The sequence below is a fragment of the Contarinia nasturtii genome, unplaced genomic scaffold (assembly GCF_009176525.2).
Source record: "Contarinia nasturtii isolate CC-2019 unplaced genomic scaffold, AAFC_CNas_1.1 Cnas_scaffold_220, whole genome shotgun sequence".
Lineage (NCBI taxonomy): Eukaryota > Metazoa > Arthropoda > Insecta > Diptera > Cecidomyiidae > Contarinia > Contarinia nasturtii.
Genome location: NW_022197577.1, coordinates 2638398 through 2664016, shown reverse-complemented (window position 1 = coordinate 2664016; position 25619 = coordinate 2638398). Strand labels below are relative to the sequence as shown.

At 35.3% G+C, this 25619-nt stretch overlaps 1 protein-coding gene across 5 annotated transcripts in view; it reads left to right on the top strand.

Moving 5' to 3' along the window:
* LOC116337194 (nephrin-like) overlaps positions 1 to 25619 on the top strand; it is a 279498-nt gene that overhangs the window by 143585 nt on the left and 110294 nt on the right. For all 5 annotated transcript variants that reach the window (XR_004200788.1, XR_004200789.1, XM_031761577.1 and 2 more), the window contains exon 4: positions 23561 to 23690. Coding sequence is in view for 3 of the 5 variants with exons in the window: in XM_031761577.1 (XP_031617437.1) it covers positions 23561 to 23690 (130 nt within the window). In the remaining 2 variants the exon portion in view is untranslated. The remainder of the gene's footprint in view (positions 1 to 23560; positions 23691 to 25619) is intronic.

Below are 25619 nucleotides of genomic sequence, written 5' to 3'. Positions count from 1 at the left end.
GTGTGTGTGTGTGTGTGTGTGTGTGTGTGTGTGTGTGTGTGTGTGTGCGTTTTCGAGCAAACGTCTTCGTAAAGATATTTAACAAGCTTGAAATGTAATTTCATACCACAGCCAAAATAATCAATCAACACGTCCGATGTTTCCACAAATATATTTGAATCCGTCGTGTTGAATATAAATGGATTTACAAGTAACGTGCAATTACATAACATTGTTTGCGAAAAAACAGCTAGAAAATAGAAACAGCACCAGACGCCTTGAATAACACTTTTCTTTTTAATTAATTGGTAAATTTCATTCGGCGAAAAATCCATATATTCATTATTCATTGTTGAAATGCATTTGATTTCTTTTATTATTATTATTTGTTTGTCGAATTGGCAAGAAACAGTGTGGGTCTGTTGTTTAAAATTCAGGCTGCGTCGAAAATTCGACGAAGATTATCGATGACGGATTTCGTTGTGAGAAATATTTCAATATTTCTCTGTCATTTCGTGTTTTTTCTCTCTCTTTTTCGCTCTCACGCTCAATCTCATAAATATACGATTGAATCGGGCGGAAAACATTTTTCAATTTATGTCGACACCTCATCGAATCGGTTCTGTGCATTGTGTGAATGCGTGCAGCAGCAGCAGCAGCAGTAGCAAAACAAAGCGATCAACAATTGACGGAAACCGCCCTTGAACATATGGTTCCTTAATCGTTGTGCGGTAGAATGAGCATGTTTGGATGATGAAAAATGAATTGAAATATTTTCGCTTCGTCGTTTTTCATGCAATGACAATGGCAATTGTAGATGAAGCACCCGCAACAACAGCTTTAAATCTAAAGATAGGATCAAGGAAACGCAAAAGAATGTTGTGAATAATAAAATTCACATCTATCTCTTCAATTCGGAGTCTTACCCGAACGTCTGGTTGACGTGCACTGAGTTTGGTGTGTTTTATTTCGTTGGTTTCATAATACATTTGCTTCGTGTCTCTTTTTTCCGTTGCGGAGTAGTTTCTTTTTTTTTTGGATGGAAATCAAGAGCAATGATCTATTCTCTCTACGGTCTTTTCATTTATCGAATATGTATTTGGGGGTTGTTAGTGTTTGTGTTGGCAGCTGAAGCGTTAATACATACATCGTCTAACAATATTAGTGTCATTTGCAGTTATATTATAAAATCTTACACCCATCTCGTCCTTGAATTCACCGCTCTCTCCCTTGCATATCCACCGTCTTAAAGTCTTCTTACCTCAGCATGAGGTTTATAAACTCGCGCGCACTTGCTCGATCGAGATTCAAACTGAACATTCAGTGAAAATCCTTTGCCAGCACGAATTCTTCAATTTCCAAACAAAACGTGTGAATTGATGTGAGTGTGTGTGTGTGTTGTGTATGAGCGCAATTTTACAATCTCAACGATGCGGCCGCTATTGCTGTTATACAACGACAACGAGAAACAAAACGTTAACGCAATTTATTTTATTGATTCTGACTTTTGATCATTTACGTTCATTACACATACTTGTGAAAATGCAAATGTGAGAGCTAAGCAGCAGAGAGAAAAAGCGTGAAGGAGCGAAAAAGAGAAGTGATATTGACACTTTGGCGCTTTTTCCATTTTAGTCATGTTTTATGGTGCAATCTTTATCTCACCGTCTCTCTTGCACCTACACCACGACCCGAAACACGATAGCAAAACCAGGTAATAAAAATGGCTAAGTTCTATCAAGCGAAGTTTCATGTCATGGAAAATGTTTTAACCTACTTCGATGCACACATGATACCGGCAATATTGTACGAGATGGAATGCATTCGACGCCGACTTCATTTCGCCTTCATTCACATTCACAGTCACACTTGTTCAACATTTTGAGAGGTTTTATTGGCATTTCTGCTCTCCGCTTCAGCTCTGTCTTTCTCTTTTTCTCTGTCTTTCTCAACATTTCTTGCTTTTTATGGAATAAACATGACGGCACCGAAAATTTATTCGCATCTCGCATATTGAAATTACATGTTACCTTGCTTCTCAACACACGAACATCACTGTGCCTTTGCCCGCTTTTGCTTGCACCAAACACCAACAGCGAAATGCGAGAATATTTATTTTTATGCATTTTCATGAAGAATCATGATTTCGCGAAATTGCAAAAAGTGTAGCCCGTTTAGTTTGTTTTTTTTTCTTTTGATTTTTTTTCATGCTGTGAGATACAGAAATTTCCACATGATGTGATGTCTATCTGATGGGGATTAAATCATGTACAGAATGTACCGAACACTGGCGGCCAAAGATTTGGAATGTCGATTTTGGCATGAAATTTCAGGGCAACGCGATTTTGATGATCGACCGACTGAAAATTCATGCTTAAAATTGGTTTCACATACTTCGTTCAGTTAAACCGTGTGCAAATGATTCGGTGTCGAGACGCGCGACCATAAAACATGCATTCATTTTCACAACGAGACGAAGACGAAAAATATATATATTTTAATCTGAAACATTTTCTGGATAGATTTTAAAAGTGAAGCGGAGAGAAGAAAAATGAACGTAATGGAAAATAATTGAGCTGAAAAATCACAAGCGACGTCTATATGCTGAAAATACCAATCGTTGAGCTTTCACTGCGAATGTGTATTTGCGATGTGCATCATAAAGTCCGTTTTTTCTGTCTCTCTATATCAAAAACTTTCACATGCTCGTATGTTATGACTTAAATCGCTTGACAAGTGCCATATTCGCATTCATTTTGCGAAAAAAAAATCAATAACAGCAACTGGTTTTCTCTTGATTCGATTTTCGAACCTCTTTTGGTTGTGTTTTTCGATTTTTCAAATAAAAAAATATAGTATAACGGCAGCGTTCCCTTTTTCCGTTGAAGATAATATAGAGGTTCGATTGTACTTTGTTTTCTAATAAATTTCACTCGCATAAAAGAAGATTGTGTATTCAAAAGTTGAAAACAAGCTGATCCGCTGAGAATACCATTCGGAATCGATAAGATGCCAACAAAAAAAAAACTGGCAAATGGTTTTCGCTCCTTCTCACATATATGTGAATATGTTTTTTGCAGAAGAACACGTGCATTTTCTGACATAATAATCAGTTGCTTGTTGTACATGCCGAATTACAAATGGGTGGGCGAGAAAATGAAAGCGAAAAGGAGACGAACACTTGAGCATATTTTCGTAAACGATGTTTCGATATGTTTGAAATCATTTCAGCCGAAGAATAACGAAAATTGGGTTAGTTTTGTATTCTTCATGCATGAAAGTTTGTTTATCGTTCCTGATATTTGAGAGAGAGAAGAAAAAATATAATACCAATAACATAGTCAATAAGATACTTTTGCCCCGTCGATTCTGGTTCTATTTGGGCTCTCGCTTTCCCTGTGTGTGTACAGCTCACGTCGTTTGCACATTCAGATTTTGTTCATCATCTTCGATCTTTTTCGAAATGTGTTGTGTCTGTGTGTGTATGTATAAAAATGGATAACGAGGAGCAGAATCTTTATGTGCCGCACCAAAATCAGTTGTAGACTCGATGTTTGGTTGCTAACAGCCATAACATTTGGAGAAAATGAGAGTGTGTAACTAATACATGGATAAAAAAAATTCAAAATATGAATACAGATACCAAGAATTTCATGAAGAAAGCTATGAGAGAAGAAAGAGAGTGAGAGAAAAAAACCCAGCTCAAGCAAGCAAATATTGATCTTATATGGTTGAATGCGTTTTGGAAATATATCGGATTTATGAGATGCTGATTTGTCTATCGAAAATGATATGAGGTCGATATTTCATATTCTTGAATACAACATAAAATTATACCTACATTTAAATGCATTGCAAAACAATATCATTATTGTATTTGTTGCGATAGAAACGTATTCGACTAGGAATTCATAGCGTACTATCACAATTTAACACAATAATTTGTTACATTTTCGAGTATCAGCTTGTTAAAATAGTCATGACACAACTAAAATGCAATTTCAAAACAAAAATCATCAAAATATATGGAGGATAAGTGGGGAAATATATCCATCTTCTAATAAATCAATAGCCATTAAAGTAAAATTATAGCAAATGATTTTACTAATAAGCATTGTTCGTTAAATGTCGTAGGATTTCGAAATTTTCCGCCAATACTGAAAAATAGCTTTAACAAATTAAATTGATGTAGAGAGATAGATTACGAGGCAAAGGTGGGAACACTTTTTCTGCGGGGCTGGGGGAGTAAGTGGCATGTAACACAGGGAGGAGATGGCTTGATCAGCAAAAGTCCGGACACGTGTGTAACAAGAGAGAACCCCAATGATTGCGAGGTAATGAGTACACTACCTCCAATAGGATTTGGTTTATCTGTATCGATAACTAGTGGATTTCACCTTCGTTTAGATAATAATAATAATATTGAACAACATGCTTATCTTCTGCCACCTTTTCAAATAAAATCTTCTCTCCCATTTTCGAGATAGCTCCAACATCTTTTTCTGGGTCAATTTATCATGTTTCGATGCAAAACAATATTATTGCTTCTGAATGCTTAATTTTTCATTACATTCCAATCGCTCCGTATTCAATAAATTATAGAAAATTCATTTAAAATGTCTACTGAAGTCATTATAAGCAATTCACCGTTGGATAAATTGCAAATTATAGTTTCATTTGGAAAATGTTAGAAATCATTTTCAAGAGGTAAAAAATGCAATTTCACCTAATTGCAATCAATTTTGTTATGCAGTTATGTGGAATGAACGGCAACGCATAGTAATGCAACAAGAGGACATTCGATGTCAACAACATTAATAAACAAACATTTTCCGTTTATTTACACGCATTAACAGTGTTTATGTATCGCTTGTAAATCGATTGGATACTTGAGTCAATTTATCGGTCTAAAACGAATATCAAATTAGACTCATAATTTCCGTTATTGCACTCGATATCATTTGAAAATGTCTTCATGTTTGGCTGGCATTAGGCGTGGCGAGTCTTACAAAATCGATTCCTAATCGAATGAAGTGAAGCAAAATGCAACATCTGTGAAATTGAACGGTATTTAAGTAGCTTATTGCTGTGAGCAATTTATGTAATTGATGTGAGAGCAAAAGTACGACCCAACAACAATGAAGTAATACTATAATCGTTCAATAATTGTTACCGGGTAAATTAAAATTTAAATCGATCTAAAAGTCAATGTGCTCGTTCTTGTTCGATTGTTTTGCAATAACACACACAAAAAACAGCCACCCATCGGCCGTAAACAATAACTCGGTCGAGCCATTCAATGTGTTCTTTCTTTACTGCACCGAGAAGTTGAATTAAGTCTATTGACTGTACGCTGATATTTATTGTTAGTGACGCTTTTTTCGCATTGGTATTCCATTCACGTTCGTTTCCACATAAAATTGTAAAGAATGGCGCAAAAAATGCCGTTGAATATTTTGCGGGTGATGGACGCATTACAACACATTGATGTGCGCTCAATACGTTATTAAATTAATATCGCATTATATTGAAACGAGCAGCAGAGTAGCGTACACTCACACACACGCGAAATAATGGTGGCAGATTGTTTATTTTTCGTTATTAATTTCGTTGAATGGGGTTCAACGGAAGCATCGTGCCATTTCGGTGCATTTTGGCTTTTGCTTGGCACTTATGTACTTATTTTTGGATTATGCCCGTCAATAAATTAAATACATGTTTGGCAAAAAATTATTGCTCTACTCACGTACTTTTGACCATCGCAAAAATTTCATCAATATTGTTCATTGTTCTGAATATACATGTATAAAATTGGCGTTTGTTTTTATGAAAGCGATTTCGCGCCCTTTTTCATCAATGGTTTGTGTCGAAGGGTGTTTTTTTTTATCTCTCATTCAATGCGTTGCGTATGCACTAAATGGGTCATCCGAATTCAGAAATCACAATAGTGAGCAGTCATCATAAACAGTCTATAATCGCCGTAAATAGGCCATTGTCTTTTATGAAATATGAATTTATTATTTGTGACTGATTAACTCTTTCATCGTCATTCATCAATAATAATGAATGACATTTCAATAGAATGTTGACCACATTTTTCCATAGATCATTTGATTGATTGAATATGTGTCATTTGAACAATAAACGGAGCCACACACAATACAATGCGAGACCGGATGTCGATTTGGGTCGCAAAAGTTTTATTCAACAAAATGGCATAATACAATATGCTAACCGCAAACGATGGCATCCCATGAAATTGGTGGCGGAGAGCGTGAAACGGCGTGAAATGAGAGCAGAAAAATGATTGGTGCAAAATCAAATTTCTATTTTATACGCACACGGTTGATGTTTATATGATGTGGTGTTTATGATGATTATGATATTTATATGGAATGATTTGATCTGTGTTACAAAAACACCATCGCCGGTTTTGATCGGCATAGATTCATCGACAAATTTATAATTTAGCAGATGTTCAATAAAAATGACGCAGTCACGTCATTCAAATAATATAAAAAAAACCAAGCACATACACTCTATCTAATTCGGCGTTTTTGGCAAATCTAAATCATAACATCGTCTTCCTGTAAAGTTTATGACATACGAATCGCGATTGTGTATATTAATCATAACATTTCAGGGAGCTGTGCTACGGGCGCTCTCATATGAGATCCACATTTTTATGGATGATGGTAAAAACCAGCCCCACACACAAAGTATACCCAAACACATGTCATTACTTTTCAGCAATCATTCTTAGCTATAGCCATTTGTTTCTCTTTCACTTCCAATAAAAATATAAAAAAAACGAATTACACTGTAAGTGCAACGCCCAACCCACATACAAACACCGTATATAGCAAACTTATTTCGAAATTGCAACACATTCTGTTAAGTGTTGATGGTTCAGGAGAAAACATTGAACCGTTGTTGTTTTTTTTATTCGTTTCACTTTACTGGTTTTCAATCATGTTTTATTAGCTGATCAGATCGATTTCGTTCGTCAATTTTAATCAAAATAAAAAACAATTACATTTTCGTGCGGCACAACGTGTTGCGAAATATAAATGAAGTTGTACATCTGGAGAGCAAACATGTCGTAGAAAATGTTCACCCCTAAAAATATATATAGATTGCTTTGCTAAGGGAGCAACGAAGTTAAAAAGGGGCGAAAAATATCAACTCGATATAAATTAAAGTGCTTTTTGATCTGTTTGTTTTGTGATTAGTCAATGTCATCACTTTCTTCAAAATTGCAGTGCACACACACGTATCTCTGTCAATCTAAAATGATCGTCACGTTTCCGCAATAATACAAAACGCGTTGAATAAATGCTTCGCTCATTTGGCGTGTTGGTTTTTTATATGTCGTCAGCCCATTGTGTTGATTCGAATAGACAATGAAAGTTTGTGTGTGCTTGATTTGATCTCATTCGCACGCATATCAAATCGAGATATGATAGAAAATTGTTTTTGAGATCTGCCATTGCCATTAAATGAAGTTTTTTACGAGCCACGAATTGAATGCGTCACATTACTGCACCAAAAAAAAAACATCGGGTCGTCAACTATTAAAATCGTTTGTCGTAAATTTTACGCTGGTCGATTTGTCACCGGTTAACGCGAACGCGTGTCTGTATGCTTTTAATTAGAAAAAAGTCATAAATTACTGGAAACTGCCGAAAATCGTTGCGATTAGCAATGAAGGCAATAAAAAAAATTGCAAACGAGAGGTGACCTTTTTCACCAAAGCGAAAATGAAACCAAAAAAAAATTGTTCGATTTGGTGTGTGCACGTATATATGACATATGATGAAGGTTTTATCTATTGTTCGTAATTTATAGTCGATTTGATTGTGAGCATTGATTGTTCATGCACATCACCGAAAAATCCAACGAATAAAATGAAATGTTTACACACACTGCACTCACACCACGCACACTAATCTCATCGGTACGAGTAAAAGCTTGAAAAATGAGATCGAAAACGAAAACAACAACGAAAAAAAAACTTTTTTTGCCACTTGCCGCATTATGTTTAGTAAATGCGAGTTCAAAGTTCAAACATCGAAACAATCCCAAGCTTAACATTGACCGGATGCGCACAGTCTTCTTTCGGTCTAACTAAAAGCATAATAAAAAAAACCTTCGCCTTGAACACAATTGAATCCATCATCGAACGCAAAACTCTGAGAAACTCTGAATGCGGTCATTCTGCGGCGAAAAACTTTGACACACGAAGAACACAAAAAGGGAAACAAGAAGTACACAAAACACACTGGGTACTTTCTCGTTGGACGGTAATTTTATTATTGACGTGAACCGAATATGTTTTGTTTTTGTCCCAATGATGTGACGTGCACGCTTCATATAATATTCATGTATATTATGTCGACCAAAATGAATGGTTTCTTCTCTTTTTTTTTTTCATTTCGTGTGCGCCTACTAGTTTTGACACGAAGAAATGACCGAAAATGCTTGCATTGAAATTGGTATAATGGAAGTGAGTATTTATAGTTCGGTTGTCATTAGTGCAGCTGGAGTCGAATGAATGGTGTCGTTTGACTTTTTCGACTTGTTCTATAAATGCGGTTCAATGCTCACATGTAGTCAACATGTGTCCGAAACTCGTTTTCTCATTCGATTTATTTCAACGCAACTATTTCATGATGAATCATCATTGAAATTGGATACAGAGCACCGAATTATGTGATTACTTGACTCTATGATGCGTTCTACTAGAAAAACGTGAAATAAATAAAAATATTACCAGCTATCTGTCTAGCTGGTCGATTGTTTTTTTTTTCTCTTCGACTCTCCCTCTCTCTCTCTCTGTGTCCTTTTCCATTTCGATTTCCTCACAGTACGTTTGCATTCATACCGCTTCGACTTTATCCTTTATTTTGGCGTTATTGTTCGTGCTTATATCAGCAACAATTTTATTATTATTTTGGTGTGGCCGTTTTCTTTGCTCTTCTTTTTTTGGGTTTGGGTTTCTTTTTCGCAACCCGTGTACAATTTGCGATGTTATAGTCTGATATGTTACGATCTGTAGAAATGTGTGTACATATGTCAGTTTGTACAAGGACTAAACCGTTGTTGTTTTTTGTGTGTACATTTTGCTATCCGTTTATCGAGACTGTTGTACTGACTGTTACTTTGTTAATACTGATATACTGAACGGCGTTTTGTATACTTGCTCCGCAACTAAGTATAGTTCGTCGTACTGATGTGCTTGTGTACAGGAGCATTACTTATTTTGATTGTTCTTTGGAGCGTTTTTTCTCTCGCTCAATTTTCCTTTGCTTGTGCAGTAGCATACTTCGGCTCATCGTTTTCATCATGCGATTGCTTCTCAGCATCAAACGAATGAATGCAGTACATTTTAGTGAAAAAAACAACGGTTTTACTGTATTTGTTGTTTTCATTTGTTCATTTGTATGCATTGAGAAAAAATGGCAACAACTATAGAAAAATAAATTCCCACTCTCATTGCAATTTTCAACGACCGAAATATATTTTCTGTTGTCTTTTTTCGGGATTCGAATATGAAACGAAAAATATCGATGTCATATAAAACTTACAATGCAATGTGCTTTATACACACAATGTGAACCGAATAAACACAGAGTGAAATAAACTCTCACAAAGAGATAACAATGAAATGCGAAAAACGATGAGATCGACAAAGGAAAGAGAAGTGCCCTCCCCCTTTGTTACAACAACAAATAGACAAAATGAATGGCAACAACAAAAAAACAAGAACATTGAGAAATGAATGTGTATCAAACGCGAACGCGCCAAATGTGGGAATCATCATCATAACACCAAATGCGATTCAACGTACTAAATAAAACAAGTGTCTCACCAAGTGAAAAAAAATCGTATCAACGATAACAAACAGAAACCAGCGAACCAACCACAATAAAATAGACATATACACACATATTCTTTCTCGTTCGCCCTCCCGCTCTCTCGAATACCCACACCCTATAGACAAACACCGATGCTGCTGCTCGAGAATAAACAAACAGAAAAAGATAAATTATTGTCATTTATTTTTTGATGGATCTTCTATGGGTTTAAGCTTTTATTGTCTCGCACGCTCATTTTGATTCACGCGATTCGGTTGCGTTTGTTATGGGTGTTGATGCTGGTGGTGGCTATTCTTATTTCTGTGCTGCGTCTCTCTGCATAACCGTTTTTTTTTATCTCATTTTATGACAGTTTCGTTCCCATCTTCCTTCACCAGTTCTTTGATAAAGCATCGTTTTCGACATTTTTGACGCCTTTGTTCGTTGATGCCATTTCTGTTCTGGCACATTCTTGTTGAATGGGAAAAAACTATTTATTTATTTTTTTTTTTTGCAAAAACCACTTCACCGGATGAGAAAGTAAAACATGCAAGTACTAAAAGTAACTGCTTTTTTTACCACTTCACACTCGTTCTCGAAACACGTTTGAATTCTGAACCAACACCAACCGAAAAGGAATGAAAATAAAAGAAAAACAAGCATAATTACTTCGATTGTTGGTGATGCGATTTTTCTGTTGTCGCTCGAGATCGAGATAGTCAAAGTTTTTTTCTACATTGTTCGTGCTGTATCGCATTGAATCGATTAGAAAAGTGGATAGATCATAATAATGTATATGAATAGATATGAAGAAAATAACGAGGTTAATTTAATGGAAATTCATGATAACATTTTCACCATCAGCCAACTTGAATTTCGCATAGTATGCATTTATGAATGTAAATACTTGTAGCCAATTATATCACTTTCTGTATTATAGCCGCTTTTGTGTGGGTTTCATACACGCAAACTCATTTCGAAGCAAAAAACCACACTATGCCAGACGGTGCACGATGACGATTTACAAATCACCATCATCATCATTGCAATTGCCATTATTACCATTACAATTCCAATGTAAAAGCCAAAACAAATGTATAGTATCTGCCTTCATTTGCCAAAATATTTCTATATAAAAAAAATGATTATCGTTAGTGAAAACCGGCGACGAAGTGCCTGTAATGGAATTGGAGAGCTTCTTGACGATCTTTAGCAAGTGAATTAAATATGTAAATACAATTTTAAATTGGCTGACAATATTTATACGGATGAAATGGCGTTTTTCTACGCTTACACATACATACATTTATTTCGCATTATTTTATTATTTAATACACAAAATGATATTGTGCTGTTTGTCAAACGAAATGGGCCGTACATTTTGAGATACAATGTAAAAACAACATTTAATTGGATAAAGTACACATTGCAATGTAAACAGTTGAACACTACAAAGTGCTCTTTCCATCTTCTGTCATGCCTCCCCCTTCCCATTCTCTCTACTTTGTCACATTGCATACTTTAACTACAATCCAATGGCATCGTCTCTGTATAAATGAATGAATGGTATTTTATGATCTTGTTTAAGTGAATATCTTGAACATAATTGTTTTACCATTAGTTTTTCCGACAGAATATACACATGAATTTAATTCATTCAGTGCTGGTCGATATGTTTCAAACATTTCTGGAATTTCGTTTTTCGCCGAGACAAATTCTAGGACAAATTTCATTGTAGATACGTAATATTCAATTGGTTAATGTTGTGCTTCGGTAACATTATTTAAAAGAGTTCATTATATGCAAGTGTTATTTGGTAGTTTTACAACTTTGAGTACAACCCGTCTGTACAGTTTGTTGTTTCAAGTGCCAAAAATTTCGGTTGAATTTTCTCCTTTTTACCGAGCTCGAAATTGAAATGTTACGGCACAGTTCAGTATGCCTAACAATTGTTAGCATTAGTCGCCGTTTGCCAGGCACAATATTTACCCTATCAAATTTACATTAGAAATGCACAATGATTTTCGGTATATACACACCGCAAACCCTCATATGTGGTACTTCAAATGTATCTGGTATTCAACCAAAAATTCAACGCACATTGTAATCACCCACTCTCTCTCTCTATCTCTCTCTCGTCTTAACACACTCGTATTCTTTCACATACGAGTGCGTATTCGTGAATTTTGAACAACTTTTAAAAACTAAGTTTTCGAAAAAAAAAGAAGAAGAAAAAATTGATTCGGAATACACTTTTGAACTCGATCGTTTCGGTATATTAAGAGTGCCATTCTCTTTGTGCACACTCGCACTCTTTTAATACAAAAACTTCGGTAGCTTTTCTGTATGCATGCGTGTTGAATGCTTTGCTACCAGCAGACTTAAATCATACACACACATCATATCAGACAGTTTATCGTTATGGCTTGCATGCGTAAATTTTATTTCCAAAAAAAATTCGGTTTATTTTTCTTTGAATTTTATTCAAATAAATTTTGTTTCGGCTTTTTCATGCTCCGATGATCTCTTATTTTCTTTTTTGCTTCGTTGAAATGAAACGAACACATATGCCATGAGTTTGTGGAAACATGGTCGAAGCGATGATGGATATAAAAATATAAACGATAAATTTAAAGTCAGAAATTCTGACTTAGAATAAAGATATCCTTTACAATAAACTTTCTTATGAATTGTTTTAATTTCAACTCACAAGATATACTCATTTTTTTTTTTTTTTCTTCCAAAAAAGAATTCGCACGTTCAACATTTTAACTAGGGCTAAAATTATTACGTAGTATCCGTATTTTCTATCAAAATGGTGGATATGATTGAATATTACTATTATTGTTATTCAAAGCTTATGGATGGTTTGAAAGTTATGTAAAATGTTATAAATTTCAACGTGTATAATGTTCGGAACTAATAAATTATCTTTCGATGCCATAAAATCGATAAATTTGAAAATTATAGTGATGGTTGAGCTCTCAATAAAACGTCGAATACACCAAATTGACTCTAGTACGTGCGCAAAAACATTGGAAACTATAACATACTTGCGAAATTTGTAAATGAATATTCATATGCATCTGTGCTCAACATTTATTTAAATACAGAGGCAGAGACCGAGAGAGAGAAAGAGAAAGAGAGAAGAAGAGAAAGTAGGAGAAAAAGAAAGAAAGAGACAAAGAGAAAGTGAGAGAGAAAGAGAAAGAAAGCGAGCGCTTCCTCATCGAACACCTTCTGTTGAACAAATAAGGAAAAGAGCTAGGTTTTTTTTAAAAAGAAGTTCGTGAGTTTTTGTAGCTAAAATTCTTATTTATGATTAATATGCGTCCAAAAACAATATATTGTGCCATTTAAACTTGCTTAAGATAAATACCGTTTAAATGACTTCATATGGGGTGTTGTATTTACAATTGAAATCGTACTAATTCCCGTTACATGCACACTGTGTGTTCCATCCATTTATTCATGGATTGTTTGCATTTCAGTTTTTGAATTGAGTTAAGCGTTCTACATGAGCGTATACATCGGCATCGTCTTTTGCAAATAAACGAAATGGATTTGCGCTCTCTGTTCGAGTTAGTGTGTATGTGGTGCTTGAATGGAGTTTAGTGCATGCAGCAATATTATGTGATGATTTATGAATTACATCATTACGCTGAATTTTCGTTCGTTGAACATATATTTTGAGCTTGAGAAGCGAGAAAACTAGCTAACGATTCAACATTGAGCACAATTTTGTGTAATTTTAAAGTTTTCAAACTTCTGCACTTTAAAGCCAAACATATGCTAAAACATGTATGCGCGGATTCGAGGTCCCAAAAAAAGATGAAACTTAGGATCATCACATAAATTGAGTGAATTATTGTTGCAAATATAGCAATTCATCCGCAAAGAAATACACACAGTTTGTAAATTTGCGCAAATTATTATCAATTTCAATTTAAACTGTTTCGCATCGTCTTTTAAAATATCAATCAATAAATTCATCTGTGACATTTTCTGCCAAACAAAAATCGGTCGCACCTTTCAAAGGGTTTGAAAACATTTTCAATCAAGTGATTGCATTGCGTTTGGCTCATCACTTTTGCTCGCTTTTGCTATTCCCACCGATAATTCAAAAGTTATGTTGTTGTTGTTTGTTAAACATGTGACATTTTCCCGACTTGAACTGTGAACTATCGTTGTTTGTGATCGGGTTAGGTCGTCAACGGTCTAATTATTGATTTGTAATACTCAAGTGGGTAACCGGGTAAATCAATTGATAACATTGGCTCCATTTCGCTCATATCGTTACTCAACTTAGTGAGTCAGACGCACACACACACATACACACTTTTTGGCTTCGTCAAAGGCAATTGGATGAAATCCCAAACCACTTGTTCAGCCACTTTTCTTGGCATTTCTTTCATTTATTGATCAACTCACTTTAGTTTATAGTTTTTTTTCGTATGCTCTCGTTCGAACGCCTTTGGAGACGTAAAATAACGGATACAAAATAAATCGACATAAATAAAGTGGCAGGTAACAGAATTCGATGTGTTTTTTTATCTTGGCGCCCTTTTTTGCTCTGTCTCACTCTCTCTCAATATCTTCGTTCACTTCAGTTATTAATGATTTCACCAGAAAGCCAAAAAAAGGTGACCGAAATCAAGTTTTAGTAGAAGAGTGCAAACGGGATGGAGAACAAAAAATATATTTAGAGAGGTTATTTTACAGATGGACAGAAAAAAAAATTGTTCGACGAAATTCTATTTTGATATTAGGTTAAAGTGAATCTTTTCGCAAGGTGGCTGTGACTCAAGCTTTGCACAAGAAAAATAAACGAATTTGGTACCGAAGCAGTAGAGCATAGGATACATCCATAGATGGATCGAAAAGCTAGCTAGGGAAAATTACGTTTAAGCCTAATGGATGAGAGCTTCGAATTGAAAACAATAAATTTAAAGATTTATCTGGACTGAACCACTACCAAAACATACACACACCACCACCATAGCACGCATACAAGATGCTGAGCCTTGAGTCAAATATATAGTGAGATTCGGAATCGAAACGGAAGACACAGAGTGCTGTGATGTAAATATATGTGAATGTATGTGGCCAAAGACTTAAACCGTTAGTGTTTTTCTTGCCTGCGGTAGGGCATGAAACATACTGGAGTATAGGATTTTGTCTGGCAAAAACATACGACTTTTTGGTTAACAAAAACAAGCACTTGCATTACATGGTGTGAAATTTTAGCTTGAAAATTTTCAGGTATATTGAGAACAGTTTGGAGATTCGATCTCGTTTGATTCTCTTTCTTTATTCGAGCATTTTTTGTTTGTTCTTTTAATTATAGCATCATTAGTTGCACATCTCTTTAGTGTGTGCGACGGCTGTGGGGCCCAAACATATATTTATGTTTATTTTCGTCAAGCCAAATAATGTGGAAATAATTCGATGTGCAGAATGGTGCAAAACGAATGGCAACCGCCATCACCATCGGTATAACACACATCGGAAAAAGTCTTAAAATCACAAATTAATTTTATTTGGAAAATTTAGAGAATTTCTCTCATTAAGTTTTCTACCAAAAGAAAAAGACACTTTAAAAATAATAAATCGTTCGAAACACCTTTCCGCTTTATTTATAATCGTTGAATTGGCAAAACTGTAAAAGTTACAAAGTTTATGCGCTGTGCCATCGCAATGCTCATATAGACTCATATCCATACATTCGCAATAGTATTTATAAAGTTATTCATTTGCAAAAGCACCCAAAACTCACGGGCATGCACGAGCGAGAGAGAAAAAACGACGACGAAGAATTATTCACCGCTGTGTGGTGAATATAACAAAGTTATTATTATGTTTCATCATTTTCCCCGAAAGTTTTGTTTCGAATTGTTTTCTTTTTCTTTTAATTTTGCTGGTTGTTCGAAGAGGCGAAGAAAATTTCCGCGTTTCTTTTTTTTATCCCGTGCTTTTCGACATCATTCTCTTGAACAAATTGAAACAATTTGCGTCGACGAAAATTCCGGCACACTCGTGAGACAAAGAGAGAGAGAGAGAGAGAGAGAGAGAGAGAGAGAGAGAGAGAGAGGGAGGGAGAGAGCAAGGGAGAGAGATGAGGGGGACAGAGCGGTGACATCAGCAATGGTAATAATGATGACGATGGCATTGCATAGCGAAACAGTTAGTGCAACGGCTGCGTTCAATTTGCTACAATTTGTTTTAAAATGTAGAAAATTTTCTCTCCATTACGATAATAAAATATATATTGCACGTGAATTCACATCGTGTGTATAGTACATTTCGGCTGCACCGAAAGATTTATTAAATAGCTTAAATTTTAATTAATTTAATGAATTCAAAATGTCTACTTTTGCTTACACTCACTCATTCCCTCTCTCTATCTCTCTCTTTTCCTCTCTTGCTATGTGCTTTTCATCACATACAGGTAGCATTGAATCCCTATTCAATATGTGTGCTATATACTGACATTCGGGAAGCAAAATTCTCTCTGGTTAAAAAAAGCGAATTTTCATCACTTTTATGTTTCATTTATTTATAAAATTGTGTGAATGTGTGCAACACAAGAGCCACTCCTGACGAAATAATATTGTTTTGATATGAGAGTAAAGTGACAAAACTTGTTTCTCACTGTTTTTCAAAAGCACAGCCAACGCGTGCACATCACAGCCTCTTTAACTCTCAAAAATTAACACAATTTGTACGTTGTTGCTCAAATATCGTTTGAAATTCTGCAATTTTGTCGCACATTTAAAATTCCAACCATAAACAGGAATGCATTACAATTTTAACGCAAATGAAACGGTGGCACGCAAATATTACCCAAAAAACACACAGGTGCGCTTAAATATCAAACATAAATCGTTTCGAAATTCGTTAACCATGTATGGAGATTTATTACGAAAAAAAAGGAAATACATACCAGTAAAAAGAATCGACGATTTGATTTTAAATGCCTTAGGCTTTGATTGACGAACATTATTACGAATAAAGAAAAAGCGAGAAAATTAATGAACGGATCATGTAGCTTTGCTTTCATATTTTGATTTGAAATTTGCGGGCAAAGGAATGCTTTTGCCTTTTGAAACTAATATTTTCAATCAAAGAATCTTAACCGCAGCAAAGATCATGCATGAATGCACAATGAACATTGAACAATGGCGCAACATGGAATATCTTGCATCATCGAATGCAAGTAACGTTCGCCCAGAAAATGCGCTCGATAAAAGTGTATATACCAAATTAAAGAGCCAGAAATCGTATTGTATAATGCAAAAGAAGCAAATATCCGTTTCAAAGTGCCGCCCGATTGTCTTACCCATTGCCACAAGAATCTCGAGAAAATATGCTGCATTCATGAAATGTTTAAACAACAAACGCTATGAATATTCACAGATCAATGAGCATATAAATACGTAAAACGAAACACCACATGCAATCGAATGCACCACACACACAAAGGAGTCGTTCCTTTCGACGACTCGCATTTGAAATTCAAAGCCAATAGCGATGGCATTTTCAGAGAATACACGAAAAACCCCATGGTACACTTTATATCGATGTATATACACTTGAGCAAATCGCAGATATGCATTCGCCGAATTATAAACTTCTCGTTGAATTAATCAAGTCGATCTCCTCATTCTTCGATATAAAAAAAAATATTTTTTTTTCTGTGTTTTTTTTGACGGTCACAGGATGAGTGGAAGAGAAGGGATGAGTGAGAGATTGTGCACAATGCACACGGCTCGTTTGTGCGGAATTAAATTTTTGATGGAATTCTTGCATAGTGAATTGAATTCACTAATTCGCAGCATCAATTGTGAATTGCTTTTTGTGAATGTCGAATGCACATTTTCTATCGTTCTCTATCTCTGAAATATAGGTTACCACAATGCTGCTCTCGCCACCGCCACCGACCGTCGCAACTCATCACCGTGTGTGTGTGTGTGTGTGTGTGTTGTCGTCGTTGATTTTTACCCATTCATATTTCAGTTGCCTCCATTCGTCAGTGTGTGTGTTTATTGTTAGTTGCTTTGTAACATGTGCATTGTGCATACAATATAATTGATTTCAATTATAGATAGATTCAAATGACAAACGCGATTTTGTCAGTTACACTGAACCTGTTCAAATATGCACGTTTTCGCCAAAAATTTCCATATGAAAATTGAAATATGGATACAATACATGTCAGCACTGCCACCAAACATACACACTCACATAACCACTCGAATACACACACAGAGAGACACATACATACGAAGATGAACAAAAAAAAAATAACGGAGTCCATGTATAATTTAATTCTGGCTTTTCTTACATACATCGTGCTCAGATTTTCTTTGGCAACTTCTATTATGAATTTCAGTTCGGTGTACGCGCGATCGTATCCGTGGCACATTCGGTTCGAGCAGCATTAAAATTGCAAACGTGCCTTGCAAATATTCCATCATTGTGCACTGCTGCTGCTGCAACTACTCACTTTTTTTTTACTTTTTCTTGCTCGTTTGGCTTGCTCCTTTTTGACAGCAAAATGCAAAGGACATTAAAAGAAGTGAAACTATTTGTGTTTCCACGGGATAACATTGTGTGGAAGTTTTCAATTTGGTCATACGGATGTGCAAACTAAAGTGCACCACTAAAACACACACACACATACAATTTTGATTCTCCGATATTCGTACACTTCGTCATTTTAACAACCGAGCATTTGGTATGACGTGTTGAAGAAAAACGTTGTGGGGTTTGGTGGGGCGCCCTCAAAAAGAGACTGTTCGAATGAGATAAACGTGATCTCAATTTTTCTTTTGACGAATTCATCAGTTCGGTAAGTCGTAAAACGATTTACCCAGAGCATGCACAAGTGCAGCAATGACGATGCAACGAACACACACACAAACACATAAGGATTGTTGCCGTGTTGCAATACTCTTCTTCTCTCGTGTAATGAAGTGTAAATATATGTAACAAAATGTTGTGATTGCTTTTGAAGCACTCCACAAGCGATAGGAAGAATAAAAGCACTTGCAAATCACATCACAGCATACATAGAGCGATTGATGTTTGTGATTTCGTAATTTGCTATTGGTTTTGCGACCTTTTTTCCAATCTGCAACGAGAGACATTTTTTGAAATGTGTAAGATACATCGTGCCTTTGAATTAAATACTTAAACCATCCATTTCTCATAAACCATAAAGTCATATCGACATTTTTCATAACAATAATTTTATATATTTTAATAATTGGTGTGTGAAAAGACGCATACTTGGATCGTTTCGTCCACAAGAAAAAACCAATTTTGAATATTGCTCGTCTAAGTGTGCAAATAACAATCGTACACATTGGTAAAATACAAATTATACACCAAGCAAGTGCGGAAGTCAGTTTCATGACATTAAATTCGGTGTAGAAGGATTATATATTAAGTGTGCCATTGAAATGGTTTTTGGGGCAATAGAAACATTCTGGCGCAATATAGCTAGGGGCTTAATACGGCCAAAAAATTCACAGGAATTCACGTAAATTCACACTTTTGAATCGAGTGGTTATTGATGAGTTCGGTGAATTCGTGTGAATAGAATGAAATGTGTCAAATTAATAAAGTGAGGTTATGATCCGCAATATTTTTTAATTTATTATTTTTTCAATATTTCCGATTGTTTTCGATAAAAAATCGCTCAAAATTGAAAATAAAATTAATTTTATTAACATTAATTAACAATTAATTATTTTAACATTTGCAATTTTGTTACACAAAATATAAATATGGCAGTAATTGCCAACAGAAACTATTCACCACTATCTCACATATTTGAACGAACTCGCCTCGCCGTAGAATTCACCGGAATTCATTCGTTTGCTGAAAAATTCAGTTAATTTGGATATTATTATAGAATTCAGTTTTTGAAAATTTTGAATTAAGCCCCTAGCAATATAGATAATCTGATGAATTGGGTGACCGACCACAAAAATCAATTCCATACAATACCGACCCGTGTGAGTGATGTATTTTTAAATGTGCAATGTACTTGTACGGAACACATTATCAACTTTTATTATCAACTTTTATTAATATGATCTCTATGAGGCATTCAGTTTAATCAACTAATTTGAAGAAATTCGACGACTTTTTGATAATCAACCCAAGATAAACTTTTTGCAGCACATACTGGGACACCATTTATCAATAATTCATGTCAAAGGATTCACGATAGATTTGGATACTGTACCTAAATTGCTGTTATTTGATAAAATATCATACCTAAACCGCTCGTGTAGTCCAAATGTGATAATTTTCTTCGTCACGAATAAATTGATGTGTATCACGACCAGACGTATCGAACAGGGCGAGGAATTATTCATTTCGTACATCAGTCGGACTTTTGAAAAAAAAAAAAAAAAAAGAGAAAAGCAGATCGTAAACAATGTTTACTAAACATGCATTATACAATAGGTTCGGATTCGATTGCAATTGTGTTAGGTGGGCAAACGACAAAATCCCAAAAGAATGATCAATGATGAAGAGAAACTACGAAGAACTAGGACGGACATCCAAGAATGGTCAGAAACTCTAAGAGAGTATAGGCGCAAAAATAATTGCATTCCGTAACTGGTTGGTTCAAATATATAACAAGAAAATTTCCTAAATTTCGAGAAATGCAATAAATCTATAACACCAATAATATCTAAAAAAATCTTTTATTCAACATTTTAAATGATGACCTTGATCTTTTCAAATCGAAGTCATTTCAATGGATCTTTCAGTAAGTTACATACTTGCTGTCAGCAATCAAGGGAAATGTCCAATTAAACATCTTTCGAAAGAACTCTTTTAATGTAACAAAATACTGTGCTTTCGAAGCACTCCACAAGCGATTGAAAGAATAAAAGCACTTTCAAATCATATCGCAGCACACATAGAGCGAGTAATGTTTTATGATTTCGTAATTTGCTATTGATTTTGTGACCTTTTCATCGAGCGATATCTTTTGAAATATATGCGATACATCGTGGCTTTGAATTAAAAGCATAAACCACCAATTTCTCGTAAATCATAAGGTCATATCGGCAATATTCATAATAATTTAATATATTTCACTACCGGATGCGGATTCGCGATAGGAAAATAAACTTCCGCTGTGCAGAAAAATATGAAAAATTATGATTTTCTCTCTTGTTTTTTTTTCTTCTTTTGCTTTCTTTCGCTTCTGTTTACATTCGGTTTTAAAATCATTCTGTATGCACACTGTGCCATTGTTCGCTCATCAAATACTGAATGTGATCGATTTATTTTGAATTAATAATTTTTCCTGCATCAGAGTGAACGACGCGTTTTGATGCCACGCGATGAATGCGAATGCGCATTCAATTGAATAGAAAAATGTGTGAATGTGTGCGAGCGCATTCGAATCAAACGAACGTAAACATACAATTTCTTTAGATACATTTGTTATATATATTTTTATATTCTATGTGTGCGAATTTTATGACAATGCAATCGATGTGTGAATCCGACGAATGGTAATGGCAAAAATCGCATTTATCAAATTTTATTTACTGATGTTGAGGTTGTGCATCGAGAATTGCATATTTTTCATCCATCTCGTTCGCTTGTTCGTTCAGTCGTTCCATCCGTTCCGAAGTGTTTTTTTTTTTTTCTTCTTCTTTTTTGTTCGTTCCGTTTTGTGATTGATTGATTTTTTTGCGTCGATTCGTGCATTCGTGAGAACGAATAAAAGATTATTCTTGCTTAATTCGTGCGACTGCATTTGACGGAAGCCATGTGAAAGACATTTTCGTTTGTGAATAACTTTTGCATTTGTTGACTAACGGTAAATAAAAGTGAGTCTCTTCCTTCGACTCTTTTCGAAGAAAAAAAAATGTATATTGGTTAAACCGAAAATGTGGAGAACACGTTTTTTGATGGCTCTGGTTCAATTGTTTGGATTGACAGATGAAGAAAGAAAGCGAAAAAAGAGAGAAATCGCATTGATAACGATTTTCCGATTGAAAGGAGGAAAATAGATTTGATGAAGTGCATTTTCAATGCAGCAAAAATACCGTAAGAAAATATGACGGGAAATAAATGCATACAACATTTCTCGCATGTGATTAATCTCAAATAAACACACAGATAGATATATAGACAGTAGACACACTCACAGCACAGCATAGCGGCAAGAGTAAGCTTCACTTCGATGGAAGTTTGTTAAATGTTAAGTTGATAATCATTGGGAAAACTCTCACGTTCGTAATGAAAAATCATATTTAAAAAAACCGAAAGAAGCAGAAAAAACGTATCGAATCAATTTTAAGTGGCAACGAAATATACGAACAACGATATGGGTATAAATCAAAACGGATGCGACGAAAAGCAACACACACACACACACACCAGAAGAAAAAAACCAATGGCAATGAAACGTGTCTTCATTCCAAATCACTCCAGAAGCAGCATTGCTCGCAAAAGTTATGCTGCACTTTGCGGCTTTATTCACTTTCTGTGTGAGTATGTGTCTCGATGCCAACACCAACATCAACACTCTGCATTCGTGATTCGCAGTTATCATCGTTCTTCTGGTATTACACATTCTGTCAATAGATTGTGGATTCGGACAACACGTTTTAGATTTATTCGGATGCAGTGAAAACTTTTCTATACAGAGATACGCGATAGTATTAGTACACGGTTATAATAACAAGAAAAAAAAAACACTTTACAAACCTTGAAAGCTCTCAAATGTGTGGCGAATGACAATTTTGGAATGGGATACACAAAATTGTTATCATTTTAATTAATATTAAAGTGAAATAATGTGAGTTGGTGAATTAACTGTTAGATGTTGTGATTCGCTACCATGAAGATGCTTATCAACTTTTCGTTTCGACTTTCGAAAAGACAAAATTTTGCTAGGGCAACAGAAACTGAATTCGAAAACACTAGTTTGGTCGAGAAGAAAATGGAATAAAGTGAAAATATTGTGTAAGAAAAGGGTGAATCTAGCCATAATTATGATGGATCCACGTACCAAGCTCGATCTGCTGGATTGTGTACTGTACCGTTGCATTCAATTGGTATTCTATGACATGGTTTAACATTTAAAAATAATCTCAAAGATTTTTTTCGTTCCACCGCAACCGAACAAAAAATACGGATATCCCGCACATACAAGCTGTGAAATTCGAAGCGCACGAGTGCTTAACATAAAATGCGCTGTTTAATTATGATTTTTCAACATTTTTCTTTGTTGGCCGCTGTTTTTTCCCTTCGTCGAAATGTTCATCGAAGGGAAGAATAAGAATGAATGAGAGAGAGGTAGAGAGAGAGAGAGGAGGGGGGTGGTAACATAAGAATAAAAAACATAGAGAAAGAATGCAAACTAGAATACGACGCTATTATGCCACTTGGCTTGATTGAATATTAAATGGTTTTCATGGTGGCGCGAAAAAAGAGAGAAAATGTGCAGCCACTTAAATTCCGTTCACGAGTCATTTGGTACAAACGCGCTATAACCATTTTATAATGTGATTTCAGTAATTTATAATATTTATGTTCGACCACTTCACTTCTTGTTCGCATTGTACTCTTTTTTTGTGTGTGAAATGTTCGTCGGTTGAATTGTTTTATTTCTCGATTTCCTGCACCATTTTCTCTCATGTGTTCATGTTTTTATAATTTCGTTTTCTTTTCCTTTGCAGTGCGAACTATCGATGTGCAGGCTGTTGAAGGGAACCGAATATCTTTGCCGTGTCCGCTAATAGCCCCGTCCAGAGATAAAGTCTACATGGTTCTGTGGTTTCGTGACGATGCCGGCATACCACTTTACAGGTAAGTCCCCATACTATACCGAATTTTTATTATAATACCGTTTGTTACAATTGAAATTTTCTTGTAGTCATTCTTTTCATTGTATTTAACATTGAAATAAAGAGAGCAGAAGAACAAGAAAAATAATCGGGTAAATTCACCTGGAATTAATTAAAGTTTCCAAGTCGATTCTTTTTCGCTTTCTTTTTACCTTAAATGCTTTAATTTTATGCGAAGAAGAAAAACAGAGGAAAAAACTCGCACACCAATTTTCCATTCATTAGTTGGTTAGTTTTTTTTTCGGTACGCAACAGCGACTCCTGATTCTCGATTTTGATTCACAAAACAATATCCATCCAATTGCAAAAATAAAAAATCTTACGGAATGTTATTAAAATCGACGCTCCCATTTTAGTTCGCATTGTTTTCGAGCGCTTTGTGATTGCAGCCAACATTTTAAATAAAAACAAGGGCAACATCTACGGAGTGTGTATACTTATTACGGTATAATTGCACGTGAAGTGAAAAAAAGAGAGTCAGAGAGCTACAATTAGTGTAAATGCGAATATATACAGAAACGAGCGCAAATAAAACGGTATAAAATTGCCAACACACACAGACTCAAAATCAGAGCAAAAAAGGCTTGGAAAAGAAAGAAAAAGGGAGAGAGACAGAGAAGAGCTTTAAAAAGTGAGAGCAAAAACAACGCGCGGGAAACACAATTCTGTAATGAAACATCAAGATACACAATAAACGACTAAAGTGTATGGCAAACAACAAATAAATGCAAAAACAGCAACAGTAACAAACAACAGCCATCAAGAAGTACCATAAAATTGACAATTTTTCGCATTGTTCACGTTTTATTTAATAGTTTTTCGAACAAATACTTTTGTGCTAAGCGATTTGCTGTTTTTCCCTCCGACATATTTGCGTGCTTTTTTTGCTCCGTATGTATCGGTGTGGTTGTTCATTCATTTCGTTCGTTGAGAGTTAACATCGTTTTACGATTTTCCCTCTGAATGCAGACCAACATTTGGTTACACGGTTCCCATGCCACAATGTTTGACAATTTGCTATTGTTTTTCTAGTTTTCTTGTGGCTGGGCTAATGTTTGGCGGTTTTTGCTTTTGTTTCAATTGCTTCCATTGCATCGCACCATTTTTTTCACCATGCGACGATCCAATGAAGTTAAATGTCTCGGTAATTTTGTAATGCTCGATTCTCTACAACACTCGCTTGCGCTCTCTCTCTCTCTCTTCGCTTTGGTTCCGTTTTCACTCTTTGGCGGCAATGGGTATAGGTACGTTGCACGCGCCCAGGTATTTTTATTACTCCACATTGTGTTCCACTCTAGTCTACAACATTTTTATTTGGTTTATTGGATTGTTACTGTTTTGACGCTGAATGATGTTGTTGTTTTGCCGTTAGCGTTGTTTTTCCCTCATCATTCGACGACACTGATTTTTACTCGTTCAAACATCCATTCTGGGCCTGAGCCACTGAATGCACTTCCACTAAAGCCCCGACTCCGTTCCGCCGTTCACTCTTCACAATTGAGATGAAAATGTAAATGGTAAATGTTCAGTTCTATTGTTATGTTAATTTAATCAACCTAGCTCATCATACTCGGTTGCTCCCTACTGTTCTACAATGACAAATTAACTTTTGATTACGCTCCTTTACTTTTATTGCCATTTGTAAGCGAGCGCTTCTCTATCGAAGCTTCGCATTGCTGTTGTGAATGTTACGATTTCAAATTACCAGCCCGCGAAAAATCCAAAATGAGACGAGAAAAAAACAGTTTTGAGAGTTGTATATCGTGAGTTCTCAATGCCCTCTCGCCGAACAAAGAAAAAAAAACAAATACGTCATCTGTTATTTCATTGATTGTCAATCGTTTGTATAGTCGTTTTCATTAAGATGAGTGTTGTCAAATTAATGTATATA